The following is a 23727-nucleotide window of genomic DNA, read 5'->3' on the forward strand; positions in this document are numbered from 1 at the left end:
CTCTCTAGCTGAAGTGAAGCAGGACCAAGAAAAATAAGACAGAATAACAGGGATAGGAGGCCCCCTCTGGCATGGCTGGCATCTTCTAGAAGGGGAAGGGGAATCCCAGCTGTACCATTCTTTTCTTCCATTGAGATCTGAAATGTTTTGTGGTTGGGTTTGCTTGGCACAGTGCTTGCTGCCTTCTATGAATAGAAAACCTGATCGCAAGCTGCTTTTCCTCTGTGACACGCCACCTACACTGTAACACGCATCAGTGGATAAATCAGAAGGTGACATGCTTTTCAGTTCACTGCAAGATACTCTGCATGTCACAAAGTAACTCTTGCCAACGTTTGCCTGAGTAATTCACATTTAGTTATGGGTTCCTCTACTAAATGAAGGACCTAAATGGTTAGGTGAAAGAAGTGTTGCTAGTCTGTTGGTTTCTAGCAGAGTATACCAATGACTTTCAGCAGTGCTCAATGGAAATACCTTTACTCCAGCTCTCACAGCTGACTGTATTTTTATGCATTGAGTTATGTGCCCACAATACTCCAGAGAGTGTTACCATCCACTTAGCAGCCTCAAGTCCTGGGTTTTCTGTTCATAGTTTTAAACTAGCATAAAGAAATGCAAAATCACAGGCAAGGAGAATCCTTAGACCATTGCCAGGAGAGGTTTTTTTTTTTTTTTTTTTTTTTTGGCTTATTTTGGCATATATGAGAAATATTTTGAATTCTTAATGTGGAGCCGTTCTTTTCATTAGGAATATGTGATTAAAGTGAGGCTGGCTTCTAATGGGAGATGGAAGCCTAAATATAGTAAGTTTGGGAGCAAAATAGAGTGAAAGTCTCATTTGGACTGGGTAAGGCAGAAATGTAGGAATGAGGTGTAAGTTTCTGCATAGCTTTCTCTTGTCTATTATTTCCTCATATTACCTGCAAGAAATGGCAGTGGTCCCTACAGGCCACACTGGGCCTAGAGTTCCATAGTGGCATCTGCTGTAATGGAACTGGGTCTTTGCTCTTCATGAGACTGGAATTCAGAGTGACTCTATAGGTTAGATCTGGCCCTTGGATACTAGGGCGTCTATTAAAGAGGTCTCTATTCCTCTATGGCAGGGTTTCTTAAGCCTTTTGGACTGAATTCACAGTAGGAAACATATTTTACTTCACAATGTGTATTAGGAAAGAAGAATCTGAAGTATTTCAACATAGAGAATTTAATGTAAGGCATTGATTAAACAGATGTTTGGGAATATTTTTAAGGCACAGAATAATAACTGCAAGAAGAGCTACACACTCTAGGGTTGGGAATCAGAGAGGAGGTTAGAGTTACCAGAAGCCAGAAGCATGGAGGAGAGGCTCCATAGAGCTGGAACTCGGACCCTTGAAAAGGGACACTCCCAGGCTGAGCTATTAACTCTGGGACAAAGGGAGAAGGGATACAATGCAGGGGGCACTAAAGGCCATTGCTGGGACAATGCACAGTAAATGCAACAGAAAGAGCAAGCTGTCCTGGCTCCTCCCTGCCTTGCTTTCTCCAGTGCCTCCCCTGGCCACTTAACAAAGTAGAGGTGTGGTTAGCCCAGTTTCAGCCCCACCAACATCAAGCAGAGGAGAGGGTAGTTCTGAAGCTAACAGACAACAGCTCAGTGCTTGCCAGACTATACTTCACTGTAACTATACACATATACTCTAGATTTTTTTCATAGCATTTTCTGTTTTACTTTATCCTGCGTTACCTTATCACGTTTGAAATATTAAAAAGCTGGGAGAGCTCTATCAAAGTGATTTCATGACCTACTAGTGGGCTATGAGCCAGTGAAGAAAGCTCTGCTTTAGGAGGCCTTCAAGGACAATGGAGCTGAGCACTGGCACTGACTTCTCCCAGAGCAACAGTGACTTATGGGAATCTCCTTGCAAGGGACCCTGCTACAAAACTGCAGGGACCCACACCTCCATATGATTCAGGAATATTTTTATTGAGGGTTTGCAAATATTCTGTATACAATAGTGCCCCCTCATCCCTGGTTTTGCTTTCCAGTCCCAGTTACCCTGATCAACCATGGTTCCAAAATATTAAATGGAAAATCCCACAAAGTTTCTAATTTTAAACAACTCTTAATACACTGCATTATTATAATTATTAGTTATTGTTATTTTAACACTATACCTAATTTACAAATGAAACTTTATCGTAGGTACACACACACACACATATACACACAGACACACAGTACCCTATGTATAATGGTTTTTCCTATCTGTGGTTTCAGGCATTCATTGGGATCTTGGAACATATCTCCTGCAGATAAGGGGAGACTGCAGTAGTACCAGAAGGACGTACTAGAGGATAAAAGTTAAGGAACCACCTATCAAAATATTTATTGTGTTCTTATTTTATATATGCATATATTATTTATATATGGTATTATAAAGATGCAAAAATGCACATTGCAGAGTTTGAGATATAGTGAGGAGAAAAGGACAAAAACTAACTAGATGAGCTACCCTAGGCAGTATGGCCAGTTGTTAAGTGAGTGATACAGGCAGGAAATATTATGAGTACAGAGCAGGGGGATATGATTATGAGCAGAAATAATCTGGAAAGATTTCATGTAAAAGCCTGAGTTAGTTTTTGTAGACCAGGTAGAATTTAGATAGGGTAAGGGAATGGCTTCTCAAGGGAAGAGAACAACTGAAGCAATAGAACCAGGTAAAGGAGCACAAGGCCTGCTTGCTGGAGCACTGAGATTTGGGGCTCAGAACAAGCAATAGCAATCTGAGCTTCAACTAGAGCTGAGGTGAACTTGGAAATGCAGAGGGTGTAGAGACTGAACCTTGGGAGCTGGTAGAGGAGCTGGTGAATAATACACCGAGGGATGGTTGGAAAGCTTTGATGAGAACCAAGGTCACAGACCACCAGTAAGGGTGATCAAAACATCAATTGCTACAGAGGCCAACGCTGAGAACCCAGGAAAAACATCTGACCTTGGACCAGAAGCACTGTCTCTTTAATGAGAGTGGGGCTTTTGACCACATGGCCTGTGTGTATTAATCTCTTGCTACTTTCGGCTTCATTTTTTTAGGTTTGTTCAGTGCATTAAACTATCACTTGAATGGGTCCAAAGTGTCCAGTGAAAAATAATAGTTTCTTGTTGATCCTTATTCTTTCGCAGGTGTTCCTGGCTTGTGAGGAGTTTTATAGCTGTGCTTCAGTGGCTCATGGTCTTCCCTTGCGTGACTGCCACCTCCAACTCACTACAGAGCAGCTGTTTGCTTTCTTTGCTGTCATCTATTCTCAAGTGGCTTGTCCTGCCAAACTGATTCTCTGGAATTCTGACATCAAAAACTAAGGAGGGTTATGCATTGGGACCTTACGTTTGGAGACTTCTTCATGGCTGCAGACAGCCCTACAACTCTGGCCAGCTGCCTTGCAGAGACAAGTGACTGGTCACAAGGGAAACCAGATGAGGGAGAGATGGATCAGGTGAACCTATCATCCCTACTACAAGAACATGTGTTCAGCTGGTAGCAGATCAGTATCATCTTATCCAGGAGTAAAGGAGAATCTATTTATATGCTCATTACGTATGCAGAGTTGTGATCAAAGTGCTATAGGTGAGAAGTCCAGGTGTCGAGTCTTTCAGGATATCATCATGGCTTAATGCTCAGATTTTGTTCTGGACTTCATGACTTAAATTTTGTCATTTATTCTGCAAAATATAAGCTATAATTACCTAGAATTTGGTTTCTTTCTCCTAGATAATGGATTCCAATTATTATCACCTGCTTTCTTACTTACACTAAATAGAGTAAACCACCTTTATGGGCATAATAAAATGTTTTTTTCATAACTGAACTTATGAAGATATCCTGGACAGGTCACACATGGATGCCAGGCTTTGCTTTATACTGTTTAATATTTATTAACTACCTTGTGGACTGAATCAAATAGAATATGGAGATATATACTGTGATGAATAAATATTTTAATAGCTGGCACCAGAGTTTTTCATGGAGAAGATGCTTTCTTTGCATAGGAAAAAACTGGCAAATATTTTAGTAATTATAGGTAATTTTGAAGGCATCGATTAGGAGATGGAAAAACTAAAAGTACTGTGAAAAGATGAGGGGAGATGGGAGCAGAGAGATTATGAACAGTGGGAAGTTGCAGCTTATACGGAAGACATAGAGTTGGTGGATAAAAATGCCTGGGGGAAGTGAAGGACTCTTAAGAAAAGGGAATTATAATTTTAGTTTTTCTGTGTCCTTCATTTAAAACCCCTCAGCTGCTCCAAACCTTCAGAAGAGTGTGCTATAGAAACGACTAAAAGAGAAGGGGTTGATTTCCACATTATGTGACAGCAGAAATAGAAAAGAATTGCAGGTGACATGTGAAAGAGTCTAAGTGTTCAGAGACAGCAAGAACTCAAAAGTCAGAAATGACCCTGAGATTGTATGGCCCCAGGGAGTGTGCAATCATAACGTTCAATCATAAAGAGGACATTGGTCTCTCCACAGAGATGAGTCAATTTCAACAGAATCTCTGGGACAGAGTGACCCTAACTAACAACACAGTAGCTTGCTATTTTTGACCATAATTTAAAAGACATTTATTATCAGAAAATGACAAGGCCACAATTCACTCTCCACCCCTCTCCATTTTTCCTATGAAATCTCTAGGCTTCACTTTCCTCCTCTATAAAATCTGCATATTGGGCCTAGAATCTCTCTCTCTTTTTTTTTTTTAGAGCTCTAACAATAAATGTTTATGTTCCTTTTGAGGTAAATTTGCAAACAGCAAAACTATACAAATCTTAAGGTGCCATTCCAAATTCTGACAACTGCAGATAATTCTACAACCAAACTCTTAGTAAGATATAGAGCTGCTTTTCCATTTCTTTCCTTTTTATTTTGGTGCTATCAAGGATTTAGACCAGGGATTTGGGCATACCGGGCAAGCACTCTACCAACTGAGCTACAACCTCATCCTGATACAGAGTTTTATCATTACTAAGGCAAATTCCCTCCTCAGCTAAACCCCTCCTGTCGCAGCCAGCCAACCAACCAATCTGACTTTTACCACGATGAATTAAGTAACTAATATTTGATAGCAACTGTTGGATGCCAGGCTTTGCTTTATACTGCTTCATTCGCAATAACGCGTTTCTTTCTCACATGAACTGTAAGGCAGGTATTTCCATTTTGCACCCAAGAAGTTTAGGTCAGGTGAGTGAAGCGGCAGTAAGGGAACCAAGAATCAATTTTAGATGCCTACGCTCTTAACCTCAGTTTATACTACACTGACGATCCCGCAGAGTCCACATACGATTGCCTAATGTATATCATAGCTCCCAAGTCAGTAGAGAGCAATGCCATCTGCAAGTGCTAAAACCTGAACCATTCTAAAGGCCAAGTATGCGTTCCATCATACCGAATGATTGCTTTCTACCCTACTCCCCGGAGAATGGCAGAAAGGGGATGTGGGAAAGACTGCAAATTCGATTTGACTGATGAAAAGCGCCAACAGAACAGGCTGAGGTTCCACACATCCCAAGGGCGCAGGGTCTGCGAGGGATGGAACTGGACCAGCGGCCTTTTAACTAGAGTTGAGCCGCGCGGCGCCCGCGGGGACGCTAGGTCCTCTGACGCCACAGGCTCCTCCCAGAAGGCAGCTAGCTGGAGCGCGCCGAGGCCCGGGCACGGGCTCCTCAATCACCGCCCGCCCAGCTCAGCCAGCCATCTCCTTGTTCTCCCAGAGTGCGCGCTCGCGCTCGCGCCGCCTTTCCCCCGCCTCTGGGCGGGCTGTCCAGGCTCCTCCCAGAGCTAACTCAGAGCCCCCCCCCACCCCGCGCGACTGTCATGGCAACCGTACGCCGCCGCCGCCTTTTCACGCACGTCGCGAACTAACGGATTCTGCGGCGGCGGCCTGCGCCCCACCCCCACCCCACCTGGACCACATCACCCACGGCCTACGGCTTGCAGCACCTAGGTAATGAATCCGCGAGAGAGCAGGAGAGCAGGTGGTGGGACGCCCGAGTTGACAGCCCAGCCCTATCTCCCGCCGCCCAGGACGCCGGGGTAGTAAGCGGCGGGGTGCCTGGGGCGCGGGCCGCCGCGTGGGGAGGGGAGCGGAGCGCGAGCGCGGGGGCTCGCGGGGCATCGTGGGGATTGTAGTTCGGTGGCTCGCCGCGCTCAAGGCGGTGGAGGGGCGACTTGGCCCGGCGAACTACAAAGCCCGGCGGCCCCGACCGCTAGGGAAGACAGATTAACTTTGTGCGGACCTGGACAGGGCGAATCTGTGTCTCTTTGTCCTGAGGGGGCTCTTGGGTGGTCGCGGAACTGGGCTCTATGCGCTGGGAGAGGGAAGTGGAGGTGAGACGTGGGCTTCCCGCCCTGTGGTTTGGCCTGCCGGGGCTGCAGCGCCCAGCCCCACCCCATCGGGCCACCGCCCTGCTTAGGCTCCGGGAGGAGCAGCCGCCCCAGATGCAGGGCCTCGGGCCTTCCGCGCCTCCCGAACCTCTGACCCTCCCAGGTTGCTGTCTCTCGGTTCTGAACCGTATGTATGGCACGAATTTGGCGTGAGACCGGAGAGACCGAAATTTAGCAGACTTTTCTCCTTTCCCAGATACGTTTATTTGTAGCTATTTAACCATACTTATTTTAAACCCCTCTATTTCTCAAAGGGCAATTATGTTTAAATGATGAGTGTGAACGTGGATAAAAGACAACATTGCTGTCATATGGAGTATCTGGTGTTTTACCGTTTTGCAATTCTGCATTTTATCTGTAGAGGTTCAAGGTTGTGAAATGAGTCCTCCCCGGCTCCCTTCCCCACTAGTTTGAACCCTGCCTACACATATTTTGAAGACTAGTTTAGTTTTAAATTACTAGTAACGTTTAAAGCACTGCCTTTTTTTTTTTCTTTCAAAGTAGGGGGGAGAAGTAATTGTTTTCTTTGACTGTTGCAGTGTTTTTCAGAATTCCTAAGGAGCATGTTTTTAAAATGAAAAATGCCATTTTTTTTTTTTTTTAAATGCTACAGAATACATCTTAGTTACAAGACTCAAGGACTCGTGGTAAGGAAGCTGACAGATTTAAAAAACCTACCTTGACTGTTTTAAAAAATTTCAAAAGGTAGATAACCTAGATATTGGTATTTTATGGAGTGAGTTGGGAAATTGTTGTTAGTATTGTGAGTTTATTTTTGTGTGTATTTTTTTTTAAGTTTCAAGAAACATAAGATTAGGAACACTACAAATTTTTTTCTCTCAATTAAAATGCTGACCTCTATAAATTTCACTTAAAGGAGCAATTTTATGTATTTGGAGACAGAAGTAGGTTTCATAAGACCACTAAGGGAAAAAAGGACCTTACATGGTATAGGGATTTGAAGTATTTTGTTTTGTTCACTCAGTTTGTCAATAACCTATTTGCCATATATTATGTCAAGTGGTGAGAATGAAGAGATAAATAGTAGATTGCCAGTGTCAGGCATGGACACTTATGTAATCTCAATAGTGTGGTAGATGCAAGTTGCTATTAATTTAACACTAATAAATTCAGTAGGAATAATCATACAACATTAACTTTTGTTAAACTGAGTCTGTGTGAGAAGCTCTGTGCAGGGTTATTTGCAGGTAGTCCTTATTTATTCCTCATAACAAATGAGCGAAGTAGTTAACTACTGTTATTTAGAGATGAGGAAATGGGCTTAGAGATTTTGCCTAAAGTCTTATTTGGTAAAATGAGCCCAGGTGGGTCTAACTCATGATGTAAGTCATAATCTCAACCACTGATGGCATTTTCTCCCCTAATTAGTAGAAAGATCATGACTCTGTCTAATGAGGTCAGGGGAGGTCTTTGGCATTAAGTGACTTGTCTTGTGTTAAGAAAGTTGGATAAGTTTCATTGGAGAGAGAGGATGAGGAATGTCATTGTAAGCAAATGGCATTATATGAACAAAGGATAGATTTAGGAGTGAGCATTTTGTATTTGGGGAGCCTTCAGTAGTTCTATATGACTGGATCCTAGAATCCTTGTAGTGTATTGGGGGAAGTCAGATCTTAAAGTACTTGGTATCATGATCAGAGTTTAGAACTTTTCTTAACATGGGGCAACCATTGAAGAATTTCCAGCAAAGTAGCAGTTTATTGGGTTTATATTAGAAAAATAACTTCAGCTGCAGTGTGGAGAATGGACTTAGAGGAAAGGTTAGAGTGGTGGTAGGGAAACCAATTGTAGAAAATTAAAAAGGTCCAGTAGAGAAACGAAAAGAGCCTGAACTAAGCAGTTGGAGTTACAGAAAGATGACTTTGAGAAATAAAATATAAGAAGTAAATTTGATATGACTTAAGGCTTTGAATGTTGGGAGCTAGAATGATTTGGAACCCTAAGACATAGGATGCCTGGGTTTCTGGCTAGGGTGACTGAGAATACTGAAACTTTTTTTTTTTTTTTTTAAAGATAGAGTGAGAGAGGGAGGGAGAGAGAGAGAGAGAGAGAGAGAATTTTTAATATTTTTTTTTAGTTTTCGGCGGACACAACATCTTTGTTTGTATGTGGTGCTGAGGATCGAACCCGGGTCGCACGCATGCCAGGCGAGCGCACTACCGCTTGAGCCACATCCCCAGCCCAAATACTGAAACTTTTGATTGAAATGAGGAGGAACAGGTTTTTGTTGAGATGAAAGATAAAAATAAGTTCGGTTTTGAATGTTTGCTCAGGTTCCTGTGAGACATTTGGGTGGAGATGCTTTTGGGTCAGGAGTTGAGAGAGATCAGTGCTGGATATGGAGGTTTACATACAGATAAAGTGGTTCAAGTATTGCAGAAGAGAATGATCAGCTCACTGAGAAGGAATGAGAAGAAATGAAAAAAAGCAAGAAGTTTGAATATGGAACTCTCTGAAAGCACATCATTTAAAGTGTGTGTGTGTGTGTGTGTTTGGAGGAGGGGGTCATGTTGGAGAAGAAGTGGAGAAGAGTGCGCAGATGGGACTGAAGAAGTTAGGAGGCGGAGAGGAGGAACTGGTAGAAAGCTCAGCAAACAATCTAGGGGAGGAAGGAAGGGAGGAAGCAGAGTGGTGCAGAGAGCCGGTAAGCACTGGGCAGTGTCCAAGAGAATTAGTGGATAGAAATCATTTAAAAAGTTGTGAAGATCAGTAAGCATTTCTTCTTTAAAAATGTTAAACCTGGCTCGGCCTGTTTTATTTCATCTGTAAGCCTTCCCCCCAACTGGGTTATTTTGAAGTTAAACTCAAGTTTATCTTTTTTTTTTTAATTTTTTTTAAGGTGTCAATGGACTTTGTTTATTTACATGCGGTGCTAAGAATCAAACCCGCACCTACCACTGAGCCACAATCCCAGCCCTCAGCTTTTCTTTTTATCCATAATATTTAAATATGTCTCTTCAAAAGTTCAAGATTCTGGCTGGAGTTGTGGCTTAGCGGTAGAGTGCTTGCCTAGGCACATGCGAGGCCCTGGGTTTGATCCTCAGCACCACATAAAAATAAACAAAATAAAGGTATTGTGTCCAACTACAACTAAAAAATAAATATTAAAAAAAGTTCAAGATTTTTTTTTAAAGTCTTTATCCAATGTGACAGTTCTTCCCTAATACAAAATTTCCAGTCACTTGGCTATGAGGAGAAGGAGATAGTAGCTAAAAATGGTTCCTGGGCTTGTTTTTTTTTTTTTTTTTGGTGGCAGGGAGGATTTATAAGCTAACAGGGAAAGAGCCAAAAAGAGGAAATGTTTGAAGATGAAGGAGGAGGAAAGAGCTGGTAGAGGTCCCTGACAATTTAGGGAGAGATGGCATGAGCAGTGTGAATTGGTCTTGGATTAATTCATTACCTTTAACAATTATCATTTAAGTGTGAGCTGTATTCCTTGGCAGTGTGCTAGAGTTGATAAAAGGAGGTGCACTGAGAAAGGTAAAGTGAGAATGGATTTTGTATTTGTACATTGGATGGTAGATGAAAGTTGAAAGCTATGGTCTCTTAGAGGTGGATAGCAATAAAGGTCAGCTGATGTGAGAAGAGATTCAGGAGAACAATAGAGATTTGGAATAGCCACTGTGGAAGATGAACTGAGTTAGTACAAGCAAGAATTGTTTCCCTGAGCTGAAGTTACAAATTGGTAGTGTATGATGACTGGAAAACATGCTGTCCTATGATTTTTCCTCCTTAAATTTTGTTTGTTTTACTAGTGAAGAGCTTAAAATATTGGGGAAACTAGTAATCTAATGTGTAGCTGGAGAGAAGAGAATCCAGGAAAAGAACTGGCATTTGGATAATTTTTTAACCACTGTAAATTGTGTGCTAGGCATGGTGGCATAATCTCAGCAATGCAGTAGCTTAAGGAAGGAGTACCACAAGTTTGAGGCTACTCTCAGCAATTTAGAAAGGCCCTGAGCAAGTAACTTATCAAGACCCTGTCTCAAAATATAAAAAAGATGGGATTTAGCTCAGTGGCAAAGCACCTCTCAGTTCAATCCTTGGTCCCCTCACCACCCCCCCCCCCCCGAAAAAAAAAAGAAAGATTTGTCCATTTAGCTAATAATTATTGTCTGTTTTTCATAAATTTAACAGTAAAGTTAGAAATGTTCTTATTTACCTTTTGTTCAATACTTTATTTTCTCAATATTTACAATGATGTTTTTTATATGAAGAATGTTTCCCTAAGTATTATTTACTGAATGTGAGGCAGTGGAAGATGTTAAACAGATTTGTTGTCTAATTCTAGAACTATAGCTCATTTTCTGTGTGATTATCGAAAACTTTTCAAACCTGTTCTTTTTATCTCATAAAGGGTGTTAATACTTTTTTTTTTTTTTTGGGGAAAGATTAAACAGTTTAATGGAGATAAACCATAAGCTACTCCATAACAACATCTTTCTCTTCCCCATCTTTCCTCCCATCACTAACAGTGTAGCAACTTTGTTCTGTCTGAGAAAAAGGGCATGTTCTATGATTTTACATTTTATGTTAAGCAGGTATATCCACTAGTAGTTACATTATAAAATAATGATTTGATTTTATAATTAAACTTTTTTTTCCTCCCCAAAATGAAGCTTCCTTAAATGCTGTGTTATTTTATAGTCTTAACAGTAATGTATTTTTGTCTTCAAAAAAACAGGAAGTTCTACTGGATGGTATGAAATCTCAATAGCTCTAAAATTCTTTGATTCTCTGGCTATAACTCATTTCTAGTCTGAGGTATAATCTAATTTCACTGATATTTGAGCATCAGTTTGCGAATAAAAATGTGCATATTTTAATACACTCAGCAATATTAAACATTTTTCTCTCCAGTGATAGCTATACTTATAAATGGTAAAACTAGGGAATGTATGCCATAGAATGCCTAATAAACTAATTGTAAGGTCCTTGCTTAGCATCTGGATGGCCGTCTTAAGTGACAGCCACCATTTTAAGAAAAATTTCTATTTCCTGCTCAAGGGCATTCCGGAGAAAGGCTCACCACTCCCTCATACCAACTCCACCCTTAACCGCATTAAGACCCGCCTGGCTCTAATTCCTTCTCCTGCCCCTTAAGAGTCCTGAACGCCAAGCCTGTTTTGCCTCTATCTGTTTTTGGAGAGATGGCCTCTGATTTGTCATCTTGACAAATAAACTCTCTGCCTGGTCTCTGTCTCCGGTTCCTCTCTTTCCTTTCACTAACTGTAATAGACAGTTGCCAAATAAATTCAAGGCATTGTGAGAGTGGTTAAAAAATGGAGTCCTTTTCCAAGGTGGGGTAAATACCCCTGGCTGTCTTTTTTAAGTATGTTTCTTTTGCTAGGACTGGTTTGATGGTGGTGCTAATTAAAGGTAGGGAAGGGGAACAAATGACCTTTGAAGTCCTTTCTAGCTTTGTTTCTGTCCATTAGTAATCATTAAAGCTCCTATTAAGCAGCCTATTGAAAAATGGGCTTTAGTTTGAAATTTTCATTCTTTATAAATATTTTTTTTGGTATGAAGCTATTTTTAGTTAACATTTTAATAGTTTTTAATTCTATCTAGGTATTGTTTTTGTGTTTTATAATTTTATGCTTGGTTACTAAATACTAGTTGTATTTATGTTCCAAGGTATTTTAGAATTCTTAATGTAATTTTATGGACATTTGTCAAGTAAATATGCCTTGCATTTTAAGAAACACTTGTCTGTGTATTGAACATGGTACCAACTTCTGGCAATACACAAATAAGCTTTGACTCTTTTCTCAAAGGATCCTTGGTCTAGTCAATGCTCAATAAGTAATTTAGTTGTGGTGTATGCTTGTGTTTTTAAAGGAGATAGTCTCCCCAAAACAGTTTATTTTATTTCTTTCATAGCTTTCATCACTTAATATATTTTATTTCTTTTCACAGTTTTCAGTAGGGACAAATAATATAACTTCATTTGCTGTATTTCAGTATGTTCTTTTATTCTTATTTATCCCTCTGTTCCCATGAGTGTCTTTATATTTCAGTATTTTTTTCTGTCCCATGTTTTCCTATTCTTTCTATTTTTCTTGATGACTAGGATGTAGGAAGAGGAAATGAATGAGAAAGGGAATCAGTAAGTTCTGTTTTGTTTTCTTTCCTACCTAAGGGAGAATATAGATGAAAGCAGTATTTGACACATATTTTCTGATAATGAATATAGTTGTTATTATAATATTTCCTTTGTATTTATTATGGTTTAGGCCTGGAATGTCTCCCAAAGGCTCATGTGTTGAAAGTGTGGTCCCCAGTGTAGCAATGTACAGAGATGGGCTTTGGAAGATCATTGGATCATGATAATTCTTATCTCATCAGTGGATTAATCCATTGATAGCTGAATGGAGTAGTGGAAAGTTATGGAAACACAGGTGATTGGGCAAGTTTGGAGGAAGGCCACTAGGGGCATGCCCTGGTGTTTCTTGTTGGGGCCCCTTCCTTCTTGTCTCTCTCTCTGTTTCCACCTGCCATGAGGTGAGCAGTTTTCCTCGTCATGTCCTTCTACAGTGATGTTTCTTCCTTGAAACCAGCTGACCATAGACTGACTGAGCCAAGGAAAACATTCCTCCTTTAAGTTGTTTTTCTCAGATATTTGTGACAGTTATGAAAAGCTGACTAATACAGTATTATTATATATTTTTTGAAGTCAGGAATTATGTTAGTAAACTCCACATGTCCTTACATAGTTTCTTACAAATACATAGGTAATTGCATAATGACTTAGGTGCTTACTCAGTGGTGTAGATTGAATGATGAATGGATGAGCAAATAAATATGACAATATATTGATTGCTTAAAAACTATGGGATAAAGTAATATGAAGCAGATGGTTTTAAAAGTTTTATATCATTCAAAACACTGAGACTAAGAAGGAAATAACTTTTAATTATATAGGAAACATAGCTTATTTCTAAAATCTCTACTAATAAGCCCTTTATTTTTTCTAGCTGTATAACTTTAAAGGAACTGATATATTTTGGAGGAACTTGAGGTAGTAGAGTATAAAGAGCCAGGAAGGCTCTCACTTAGTCACAACTTGATTCAAATTCAGGATCTATGAGCCTCAGCTGCCTCCTTTATTAAATGGAAGGGTAACTGTTTTTGTTTTATAGTGTAGTGTTTCATTGTTTCTAAAATAAGCATCTACTTTCAGGTGTTTATAGTTCATAAAAGGAAAAGGAGCAATATGAGAAAAATATGTGTGAGAATGAAAATAATTTAAAGCAGAATTTTTTTCTTTGCCTCCTATGTATTATAACTGAATTAGATCTTGCTCTCATAAAATTAGTTGGAAAAGATGTTTTCTTTCCTATTAAAAACCATTACTGTGGAAACAAAATAATTGAAAATATTATTATTTAATTAAATAAGAATTAAATTAATGACATCCCAAGTGGGCTTATGTTCTAGATATAAGCCACCTTTTAATTTTTTAGTTATGTGGGTCTTGTAAGGAACTAATTCAAATATGTGTGGAGAGAAAGCTTGTGTGTGCACCTTGTGGAGGATGGTAGTTCACAAAGAGAAGGGAGTGGTTAGAGGTGGAGCTGAAGAGAGAGGTTGAAACCATGACTTTGTGTGTTATGTTTATATCTGTGTGAGATGGAGCTGAAGAGAGAGGTTGAAACCATGACTTTGTGTGTTATGTTTATATCTGTGTCATGAAAGAGTGACACATAATTAATTTTCTGGGACCAAATAAAGCAGTGTGCCTTCTTCTTGGTCTGAATATGAACTTGAACTAAGCTCTTTTCAATCTGAAATAGAACTCTCCTTAAAAGTAGTACTTGGATCCTTCCATAAAGGGCAACATTACTGGATCATGTCAACAGTAGATATTATAAGATGTGGAATTCATGTTTTGAATACATGGTAAACTCAAAATAAGAAGTGTCAAATATTAGAGATTGCTAAAACATGTGTTCCTTAGATTTAATTTAACCTGTAAAAAGCCCTAGAAACTCTTCTAATTTATATTAAAGGAGTTTTTTTTTAAATTCTAAATTTCAAAAGTATGGTTAAAAGCAAAATTACAGTATACCTTGTAGGAGTTTATAATGAATACTGGGATCAGTAGAAATGTGCTTCATAAAAGTAAGGAAAAAAACCAAGCAAAAGAAAGACATGATACATAAAAAAGGAAAAATGGAAGTGGCAGAGGGACTTTCCAGAATGAAGGGAGGTGCCAGTCCAGTAGCTTTATAGGTTGGATAAAGTGACTCTCCTCAAAGCAAAGCTCAGATTTGCTTTCAGCCTTGGAAGATACAGTATCTCCCTTTGGTATAAAGGGTAGACATGCATACTGTTCTCTATAATAGATTCAGGTTTTGTAAACTTAGGGTTCCTTTCCTGTGATTCAGCAGCCTACTGCATATTTGGATGTTAACCTGGCCCTGTTTCCTGTGGGAATTGGGGCTTGGAGACATGGGGCAAAAACAAAAAACATACAAAGCAAAAACCTAGGAGGTAAGTTGACTTCTGGAAGCTTTATAGTTTTCCCCCCTCACAATTTTTGTTGGTTTGTTATAGTTGTACATACTGATGGGATTTGTTGGTATTTGTACATACAGTACACAACATAGCCACGTCATTTGGCCAGTATCACTCCCCAGCACTTCCTGCCACCCCTTGGTCTCTTTCCTCTAGTTATCTCCCTTTGATTTCCATAAGGTCTGCGCCCTCCCCCCCCCCCCACAACTTTCTTCTCTGTAACTAGAAGTTTTATAATTTTGACTCTTTACATTTAGGTCAATAATCAATTTTTAGTTCATTTTTGTAAATGATGTGAAGTGAAGGTTGAGGTTCCTACTTTTTTTTTAAATCTGGAAATCCAGTTGTTTAAGCACCTTTTTGTTGGAAAAAATTGTCCTTTCTTCATTGAATCACTTTGACATCTTTATCAAAAATTAATTAGGTTGGAAGTATATAGAATCTAATTTGTTCCATTGATCTATGTGTTTATGTCAGTCACTCACTGTCTTGATTACGGTAGTTTTATGGCATACTTTGAAATCAGATGGTATAAGTCCTCCTACATTACTCTTGTTTTTCAAAACTGTTTTGCCTACTATATGTTATTTTTTTTTTGTTATTTTTATTTCCATGTAAATATTAGAATCAGCTTTTTTTTTTTTTAACGAAAAAGACTGCTGGGGAATTTGGATTGGGATTGCATCGATTTTTATGGGTTGCTTTCAGGGTAATTGTCATTTTACCGGTTTGAGTGTTTCAATTCATAGCAACTTGTACATACACATCCATTAATTTAGGCTATCTTTAATTTCTCTTGGTTTTTGGTAATTTTTATTTTACAGATCTTACACATATTTTGCTAAACTCATCTCTGAGTATTTAGTACTTTGGAGTGTTTTCACTATTTTGATTCTGGTTTGCAGTTTTTGTTAGTAGATACAAATACAGTTGTTTGAACATTGACCTTGAATTTTTAAGGTCAATTCATTTACTAGAATTATTTTTAGATTCCTTAGGATTTTCTCCACTAGCAATCATGTTGTCTGTGAATAAAAGTGATTTTACTTCTTTTCTGATCTGTATGCTTTTTATTTATTTATTATTATCTATTACATTGGTTAAAACCTCTGGTTCTGATGTTGCATAGAAGAGTGAAAGCAAGGATTCTGGCCTTCTTGATCTTAGGTTGACAACATTGAGTCTTTCACAATAAATACAAGGCTAGCTGTATTTCATAGATGTCTTTTACTAGGTTGAGGACATTCTCTTATATTCTTAGTTTGCTAATAAGCATGTTTATGAATTGTGTTGAGTTTTATCAAATTCTGCATCTGCTGATGATCATGTAATGTTTTGTTTATGTTTTCATAATATTATTTGACTGATATTAAAATATAAACCATCTTGAATTTTTAGAATAAATCCCATTGGGTCATTATCCTTTTTATATATTACTGGATTGATTAAAATTTAAAGATTTTTTGTGTCTATGTTCATGAGGATATTGGTTTGCAGTTTTCTTATAATGTTTTTGATTTTGGTGTCAGGGTAATGCTGGCTTGAAGATATGTTAAGACTGATGCAGTGGTACATGACCGCAGTTCTAGCTACTCTGGAGGATCACAAGTTTGAGGCCAGCCTGGGCAACTTAGTGAAACCAATTCTCAAAAGAAAAAATAAAAAGGTCTGGAGTGGTGTAGTGTCCCTGAGTTCCAACCTACCCACCACACATTCTCATGAGTCAGAAGTGTTATTTTCTGGGAGTGTTTGTTTATAATTTGTTTATTTTTTTCCTTAAGTACTTTGTAGAATTCACTAGTAGAGCTATTTGGATCTGGAATATCTTTTGGGGGAGGAAGAATTAAATTACAAATTCAATTTATTCATTGATATAGGGCAAGTAGATTTATATAAGTTAACTCCTTTCAAATAAGTTTTGGTATGTTGGTATGTTTTGACTATCAAAGAATTTGTGTTTCATTAAGCTATCTTTTGCTTTTTAGTATCTCTAATTATAGTGATAACCTTCTTTCATCTGATATTGGTAGTGTTTTTTTTTTTTTTTTCCTATTTCCTGGCCAGCCTTATTAGAGGCTTTTCATTTTACTGATCTTTCTGAAAAACTTACTTTTAATCACATTAGTGTTTTCTATTGTTTTTCTGTTTTTATCTCATTGACTTCTTCTCTTAGGTTTAATTTCCTTCCCACATGAGATTATAAATATAGAAACTATAGATAATAATTAGCAAACTGAGTCCATGGGCCAAACCCAGCATGCTGTTTGAATGGCCCATGAACTAGGAATGATTTTTGCATTTTTAAAAATGGTTTAAAAAATCAAAAAGGATATTTTGTGATGTAGAAATTAAATGAATTCAGAGTTCAATGTCTATTAAGTAAAGTTTTATTGCAATGCAGCCATATTGAGTTGCTTATGTATTGTCTGTGGCTGCTTCTGTACTGGAGTGGTAGAGTTGAGTAATTGTGTCAGAGATGTGACATTCTCAGTGCTTTCACTACTTTTTGGTGCACTGTAATCAGTGTTTCAAGTGCCATACTGTACGCACTTTATGCTCTTATGTTTTATCAGTGTATACATCTATAATGTCAAAACAAGAAATGATGAAAAAATAAACTTGGAATGTTATGCTTTTAAGACACAGTGGAGTGTGGATTATTGAATTAGATGACAAAGCATTATGTTATTACGCAGCGACGCTGTAGCTATGCTAAAGAAATACAGCATAGACTGACACTACTAGATGAAGCACTCGTCATAGAAATCTCAACTCACTAGAAAAAGTATTGGTTAGGAAATGTAGAAACTTAAAAAGGAATATCTTATTCCAATAGAATTTCATCACAAAATTTAAAAATGAAAATGAGGTGGCAGCACCCAGAGTGAATTTCCAAGTGGCTCATTTGTTAAATCAAGTAAGGAAGTTGTTTACCAATGATGGATTAACTAGATTATGTTGGATTGCAGCAGGCACAGAATTGTGTCTGGAGAAAATAAACTTGTTTAAAACTATTAGCCTTTTGGCATGAACAGTTGCTCGAAGAGTTGGGGACATCATTAATCAATTAAAAAACAAGGCAAATGATTTTGAGTGGTTTTCCTTGGCTCTTGATGAGTTGGTAGATGTTACCAGTACTGCTCAGTTGTTGTTTATTTAAGAAGTCAATGCTGAGTTTGAAGTTATTGAAGAATTAATCTTAATGGATGTTTGTGTGGAAAAATGTCTTACAGACAAGAATATTTTCAAAAGGTTAAAACACTAATTCCATTTTACCTCAAGTGGAATCTGCTAAGATATGTTAGAACTGATGGTGGTAAAAATTTGGGTAGAACAGAAATAAGCTCAGGTGGAAAATTTTATAAACTGCCGAAATGTAAGATATTTAAAGTTTATGGTTATTTTTTGTGTATTTCTTAGGTATTTTGTAGAGAATATTTGAGTCTGTTGTGTGATAAACGGCCAGTTTTAGCATTTACTCTTGTGGTCTGTCTTAATTGTCAGTTCCATGAATTTTTGTTAGAAACGGAGTATTCTCACTTACCTCCAGCATTTTGGTGGCTTAACAATAAGGTTGTGAACTTTTAAGCTTAGGGCTGAGATTAAATTTTTTTCTGAATGAGAGGAACTGCTGTCAATTACTATTATGGAACACCGAATGTGTTAGAAATCAGTGTTTGCTGTGGACTTGATAATGTTTCTTAATGAATTCAACCTAAAATTACAAGACAGAACAGTGCTTATTGAAGTTAATACCATGGTAAAGTTATTTCAGTGCTAACTAATGTTTGAATTACAAGTAATATCAAGCTGTTTTGTGTATCTTTCCATGCTGTCAAAATTTAAAACTAAGAAGCGAGGTCTCCATTCCCACCCAGCATTATTGTAGATATGTTTACCAGAGCTCAAGCTAGTTTTAGCTGAATTTTTCAGTCTCTGATGGAATTGCAAGGAAATTTCCTTATTACAAAATCTATTTGGGTGTGTAGTAGAGGTACTTTTCTGCTTAACCTTTATTGGAAGTGCTTAATTTGCAGTGTACTGATATGCTAAAAGGTAAATACCAAGAGAAGAATAAATTCTTTAAATGCCTTCCAAACAGTGAACATGCTGAATGGAAATCATATGCTTGTGATTTGATATCAATATGTGGCAGTGCATAAGTGGTACTTTTTGAAAAAAGATATTTTCCAAGATGAAATATGTAAAATCTTATTAAAGATCAGCACTAATAACACAGGAGCATTTGTGAGTGATTTTAATGCTAGGAAACACTAACTTTGAATTCTAAGTGAATTATTAACCCTAGAAAGAGTTCTATGCTTCTTATTAGGAGACCTGTCCTACATAAAGTTGTGCTCTGTTATTAGTATTATAATATTTCAAATTTCATCCTTGAAAATATGGCAATTTTTTTCGCCTTATTTAAGTACTTACATAATGTCTTCTGTTTTGCTTGTGAGTCCTCAAAACCTTGAATATTTACAGTCTAGACCTTTATAGAAAATGTTTGCTGTCCCTTTCTTTACATCAAGATTTTTTAAAAATCCTATATGGTTGTATACTTGCACTTATTAGCAGAAATAATGCTAATTAATTTTGTCTCCCAGTGACTTTAGAAGAAAATAATATATGGTGCTGCTTTGCTTCCACTGAACTGATTAATTGCAGCTTAGTCACTATAATGAAACCTTAGTGTTTTTTTTTTTTTTTTTTTAAAAGAGAGAGAGAGAGGTAGAGAGAGAGGTAGAGAGAGAATTTTAACATTAATTTATTTTTTTTTAGTTATCGGCGGGCACAACATCTTTGTTTGTATGTGGTGCTGAGGATCGAACCCGGGCCGCACGCAAACCAGGAGAGCGCGCTACTGCTTGAGCCACATCCCCAGCCCGAAACCTTAGTGTTTTGTGTTAACGTTCTAAAGTTGGACAAGAGGTTTTCCATGATTGTCTTGTGTTCTGTGGCTAAATCCACTGGAACATTGAAATTTCTTACTGCATAAAAGTAGTGTGTTGTTTACTCAAGTATAATTCCCAAGTAAAATAATGCTGCCTTCAAGGAACTTATACTTGAATAAGGGGCAAATAGTATTTTAAAATACAGAAAGCAAGTAACTGCTTTTAAGAATGTACTGGCCAGTTGATACACTTAGAACTTGTTATGGTTAATTTTGCAGAAGAATTTTTTGAGCCCCTTAAGAATACATAAAATATTCAGAGTCAGGAGAAGTCAAGTTACCCAAACCAAAGTCAGCCATAGAGAAATATTTTGATGTTCTCTCCTGGGTAGACTCATTGGTTTACTGTTCCAGGAAATAAGAGAAGTGCAATTTGGATTCTTGCCCAGGATATCATCTTCTGTGTCTTTGGACTTCTATTCTTGTGGTATTGGGGAAGAAAGTATTTTTTCATAGAAGCCATAGATGATTCTAGGAGTCTTTTGGGAAGCCTGGAGAAAAGCCAGAATTACTGGGCTCAAGGGCTTTGGTGGAAACCAGAGGTTTAGAAGGTATTCTTCCTACCATCTTATAGAAAAGAAAGATTAATGATGGTCATTTGGACCGCCAAAAGCTATAGAGAAATACAAGATTGTAAGAGATTACAAGTTGAGATGCAGGAAAAGGTTCACAGTTTAATTCATTGTTTTTTGTTTAGATTTAAGTTGTATGGGCTAATTAAATGCATGATAGCATAGACTGTTTTTCAGATGTGTTCTGTATGTATGACTTGCTTCCTCTTGAGTCCAAAAAGTCTCAGTGGAAACCAATTTTCTGTAGTTTTAACTGACATCAGTGGAAACTGTAACATATTCATATATGTATGTGACATTCATATGTTTATTTCTAGTTGTAAAGAACAAATTGAATGAAGCAAAGCAAAGTCATTTTTACTATTATTGTAGTTTATGATGATTATAAACGAGCAAGGAAAACTAGTGTCCAATTCATGTGCCTTCAGATAATTCGATAGTGTAGAGCTGTGTAAGTTCTTTCCCTCCTGTTTCCTTGGGTGTTCTTTCAAATTGGAAATTTTGTTCAGTATTATAAGATGATTTCAGGTAACCTCAAAGAATGAAAGATAACTATTTTGACTTTCAAAGTAGTTTCAAGCAGATATTTTAAAGAATGATAAAATAAAAAAAATTTCTTTTGAAAATTTTTATTGGAACATTATAATAACATATAGTATTGGGATTTCTTGTTATATATTCACATGTACAAAATATACTTTGGTCAATATTACTTCCCAGTGTCTTCCCATTTCCTTAAAAAACGTTTTAAAGTCAGTGCTAAAAACATTTAAAAAGTCATCACATTTTATGTTTAGGTCTCTGAAATAAGATGAATTTGGCTGAGATTTGTGACAATGCAAAGAAAGGAAGAGAATATGCACTTCTTGGAAATTACGACTCATCAATGGTGTATTACCAGGGGGTGATACAACAGATTCAGAGACATTGCCAGTCAGTCAGAGACCCAGCCATCAAAGGCAAATGGCATCAGGTAAGATCCCGTTAAGGCATTTGATGAATTAGGGTGCAGTGGTTTATTATATTTGAGAGATGAGAGTTGGAAAATTAGTTTGAGATTTTGTAAGTAGTTCTTATTTGTCTGAATACATTTCAAAGTACTCTTTCTGATGTCTTATCGAGTTAATAGTTTATCTGTTTTTGATGATGTATTTTATAAGGTATATTTTGAAGATATTTAACTTTAATTTAATCTATTTTTAACTTTTTCAATTTTCATGAGTGTTGCCTGACTACACATTTTTGAAGTGATGTATTTCTACTTGCCCTTTCTGTTTTTCATTTTTACAAGTAGTTTTGACATAGTTTGTTAAACTTTTTTTTTCTTGAAAGGCTTCTTAAAAATCCAAATGGATCAGTAATCTAATAAAAACATTAATATATTTGCAGTCTCTTGACTATACAACTTGATTATATAATAAAAACTTGAATTATAAGTTTTCCAATTATTGTTAAGACTTAAAATCCTTTTAAAATTAAAAGTACAAAGTCAAGCTTTCTTTGAAGTTTCCATTTCATGTGCTAATGCCTTTCAAGTATGTCTGATGATTTTTTTTCCCACTAGTCAAAAATTAGTGTTCTGCTAAATTTTGAGGGGAAATTTCGAGGGTAAACTTAAGTGTTACCGGATTATGTTGAATGAGAACACCATGGTTGCTTTAACTTTGGCTGAAAATTTTAGTTCTGTTCTTTGTACTACCCCAGGCAGAATGGTTTGTGTGTGTTAGTGGCCATTTCTGTTCAGATATTTATGTTGTTTCTTTCCATTAGGTTCTGAAGGTTCATTTCTCTTAGTATAGCATATTATGTAATTGCATATGTTAGCAGTTTAATTTCACCTAGATTAGATTTTTCTTTGGTTCTGTAACTTCTTTATATATTCTTTTCATTATGTTGTTTAAGCTAAAGACAAAGGAAAATGTCTTATGTTATGCTTTACAGTAACATGTGCTTTCTTGTTAAAAACAGTAGAATTGTTAAGATGAATTTATAATAATTTTTAATCTTTAACTGTTTATTTTGAAAATCAATGTGGGTTCAGAATTTGAAAACAATAATTTCCACAATAGGTGCTCTGTTACGTTTTTTAAATGTAGGGGGAATCTTGAGTTAAAATAAATGAAAGAATTTAGGCTGAAATAATCAGACTTGAGTAATTTATAATATTACAGTGCTTCACACTTTCAGAAACTCATGGCAGGCATATCATACTGATATTGGGCTCAGGAAATTCTGAAAATTTTGGCTGACAAGTTTTTGGATTCTATTTACAAATATACTAAAAGGATTAGCATAACAGATTTTGGGGAATGGTTAACTTGTGACTAATTTACATTGCTTGTTTTAAATTGTATTAATGATCATCATAGTCTAGTACAAAGAAAGTTTCATTATGGTAAATAAATAATTACTTCCCATATGAAAAGGTATGTAACTTTGTCTTTTTTCAAATCAATCTCTGCCTTTCTCTGTATATTACTCTGAATAGTTTTTTTTTGTTTAAAGTGGTTGTTGTGATATTTTCTAGTGATTCATTTTTGCATACCTTGAATGACATTTTAAAAACTTGCAATTAATTATTTACAGTCTATATAAACTTTAGAAAGTTTTCTAACATAAAGTCTTTCTTTCTTTTTTTTTTTTTTTTTTAAATTTTATTTTAAGGTCCGGCAGGAATTGTTGGAAGAATATGAACAAGTTAAAAGTATTGTCAGCACTTTAGAAAGTTTTAAAATTGACAAGCCCCCAGATTTCCCTGTGTCTTGTCAAGAAGAACCATTTAGAGATCCTGCTGTTTGGCCGCCTCCTGTTCCTGCAGAACACAGGTAAATTTAGACTTCATATCTTTTAAGGAACTTTTAGATAATTGATATTCATAGTGAAGCTTTACTTGAACAAAGTATGAGATAGCATTTTTAGAGGAATATAAATTTAATATTTGCTTATAATTTTTACACCTTATTGTTTTAAAGTTTGTATTTGATAAAAAGCACAAACAAATCCCTTGTTATATATTTTGCTTTTGGAATACTTTACTAAAATGGTAGTAATAACAGGTGTCCTAAAATTTGTCAGTTAAGAGGTTTTTTTAGGTTGCATAATATTAGCATCAAAATTTAGAAACTTGGATAGTTTTTTTTTGTTTGTTGTTGCTTAAAGAGACTCACTACTTCAAATGAAATGGTGGAGAATTGAATTCATCTTGTTGGGCCCACAATTTCCAGGTTCTTAGAGTAGA

The 23727-nt window shown here is 36.9% G+C and overlaps 1 protein-coding gene and 1 long non-coding RNA gene across 7 annotated transcripts in view; one reads left to right on the forward strand and one right to left on the reverse strand.

The window, feature by feature from the left end:
- LOC114087447 (uncharacterized) overlaps positions 1-6093 on the reverse strand; it is a 37724-nt gene extending 31631 nt beyond the window's left edge. The window contains exon 1 of the long non-coding RNA XR_003581823.2: positions 5976-6093. This is a non-coding gene — a long non-coding RNA (uncharacterized lncRNA). The remainder of the gene's footprint in view (positions 1-5975) is intronic.
- Positions 5899-23727, forward strand: part of Katnal1 (katanin catalytic subunit A1 like 1) — an 82002-nt gene continuing 64173 nt past the window's right edge. The window contains exons 1-4 of one of the 6 annotated variants that reach the window (XM_071611574.1): positions 6206-6362; positions 7033-7066; positions 21287-21462; positions 23154-23314. In XM_071611574.1, coding sequence (XP_071467675.1) covers positions 21301-21462; positions 23154-23314 — 323 coding nt within the window. In that variant the 5' untranslated portion in view covers positions 6206-6362; positions 7033-7066; positions 21287-21300. Of the gene's footprint in view, positions 5980-6017; positions 6072-6205; positions 6363-6482; positions 6547-7032; positions 7067-21286; positions 21463-23153; positions 23315-23727 lie in introns of those variants that run through there. The other 5 variants (XM_071611573.1, XM_071611576.1, XM_027928950.2 and 2 more) reach the window with 5 other exon arrangements.

The sequence above is a fragment of the Marmota flaviventris genome, chromosome 4 (assembly GCF_047511675.1).
Source record: "Marmota flaviventris isolate mMarFla1 chromosome 4, mMarFla1.hap1, whole genome shotgun sequence".
Lineage (NCBI taxonomy): Eukaryota > Metazoa > Chordata > Mammalia > Rodentia > Sciuridae > Marmota > Marmota flaviventris.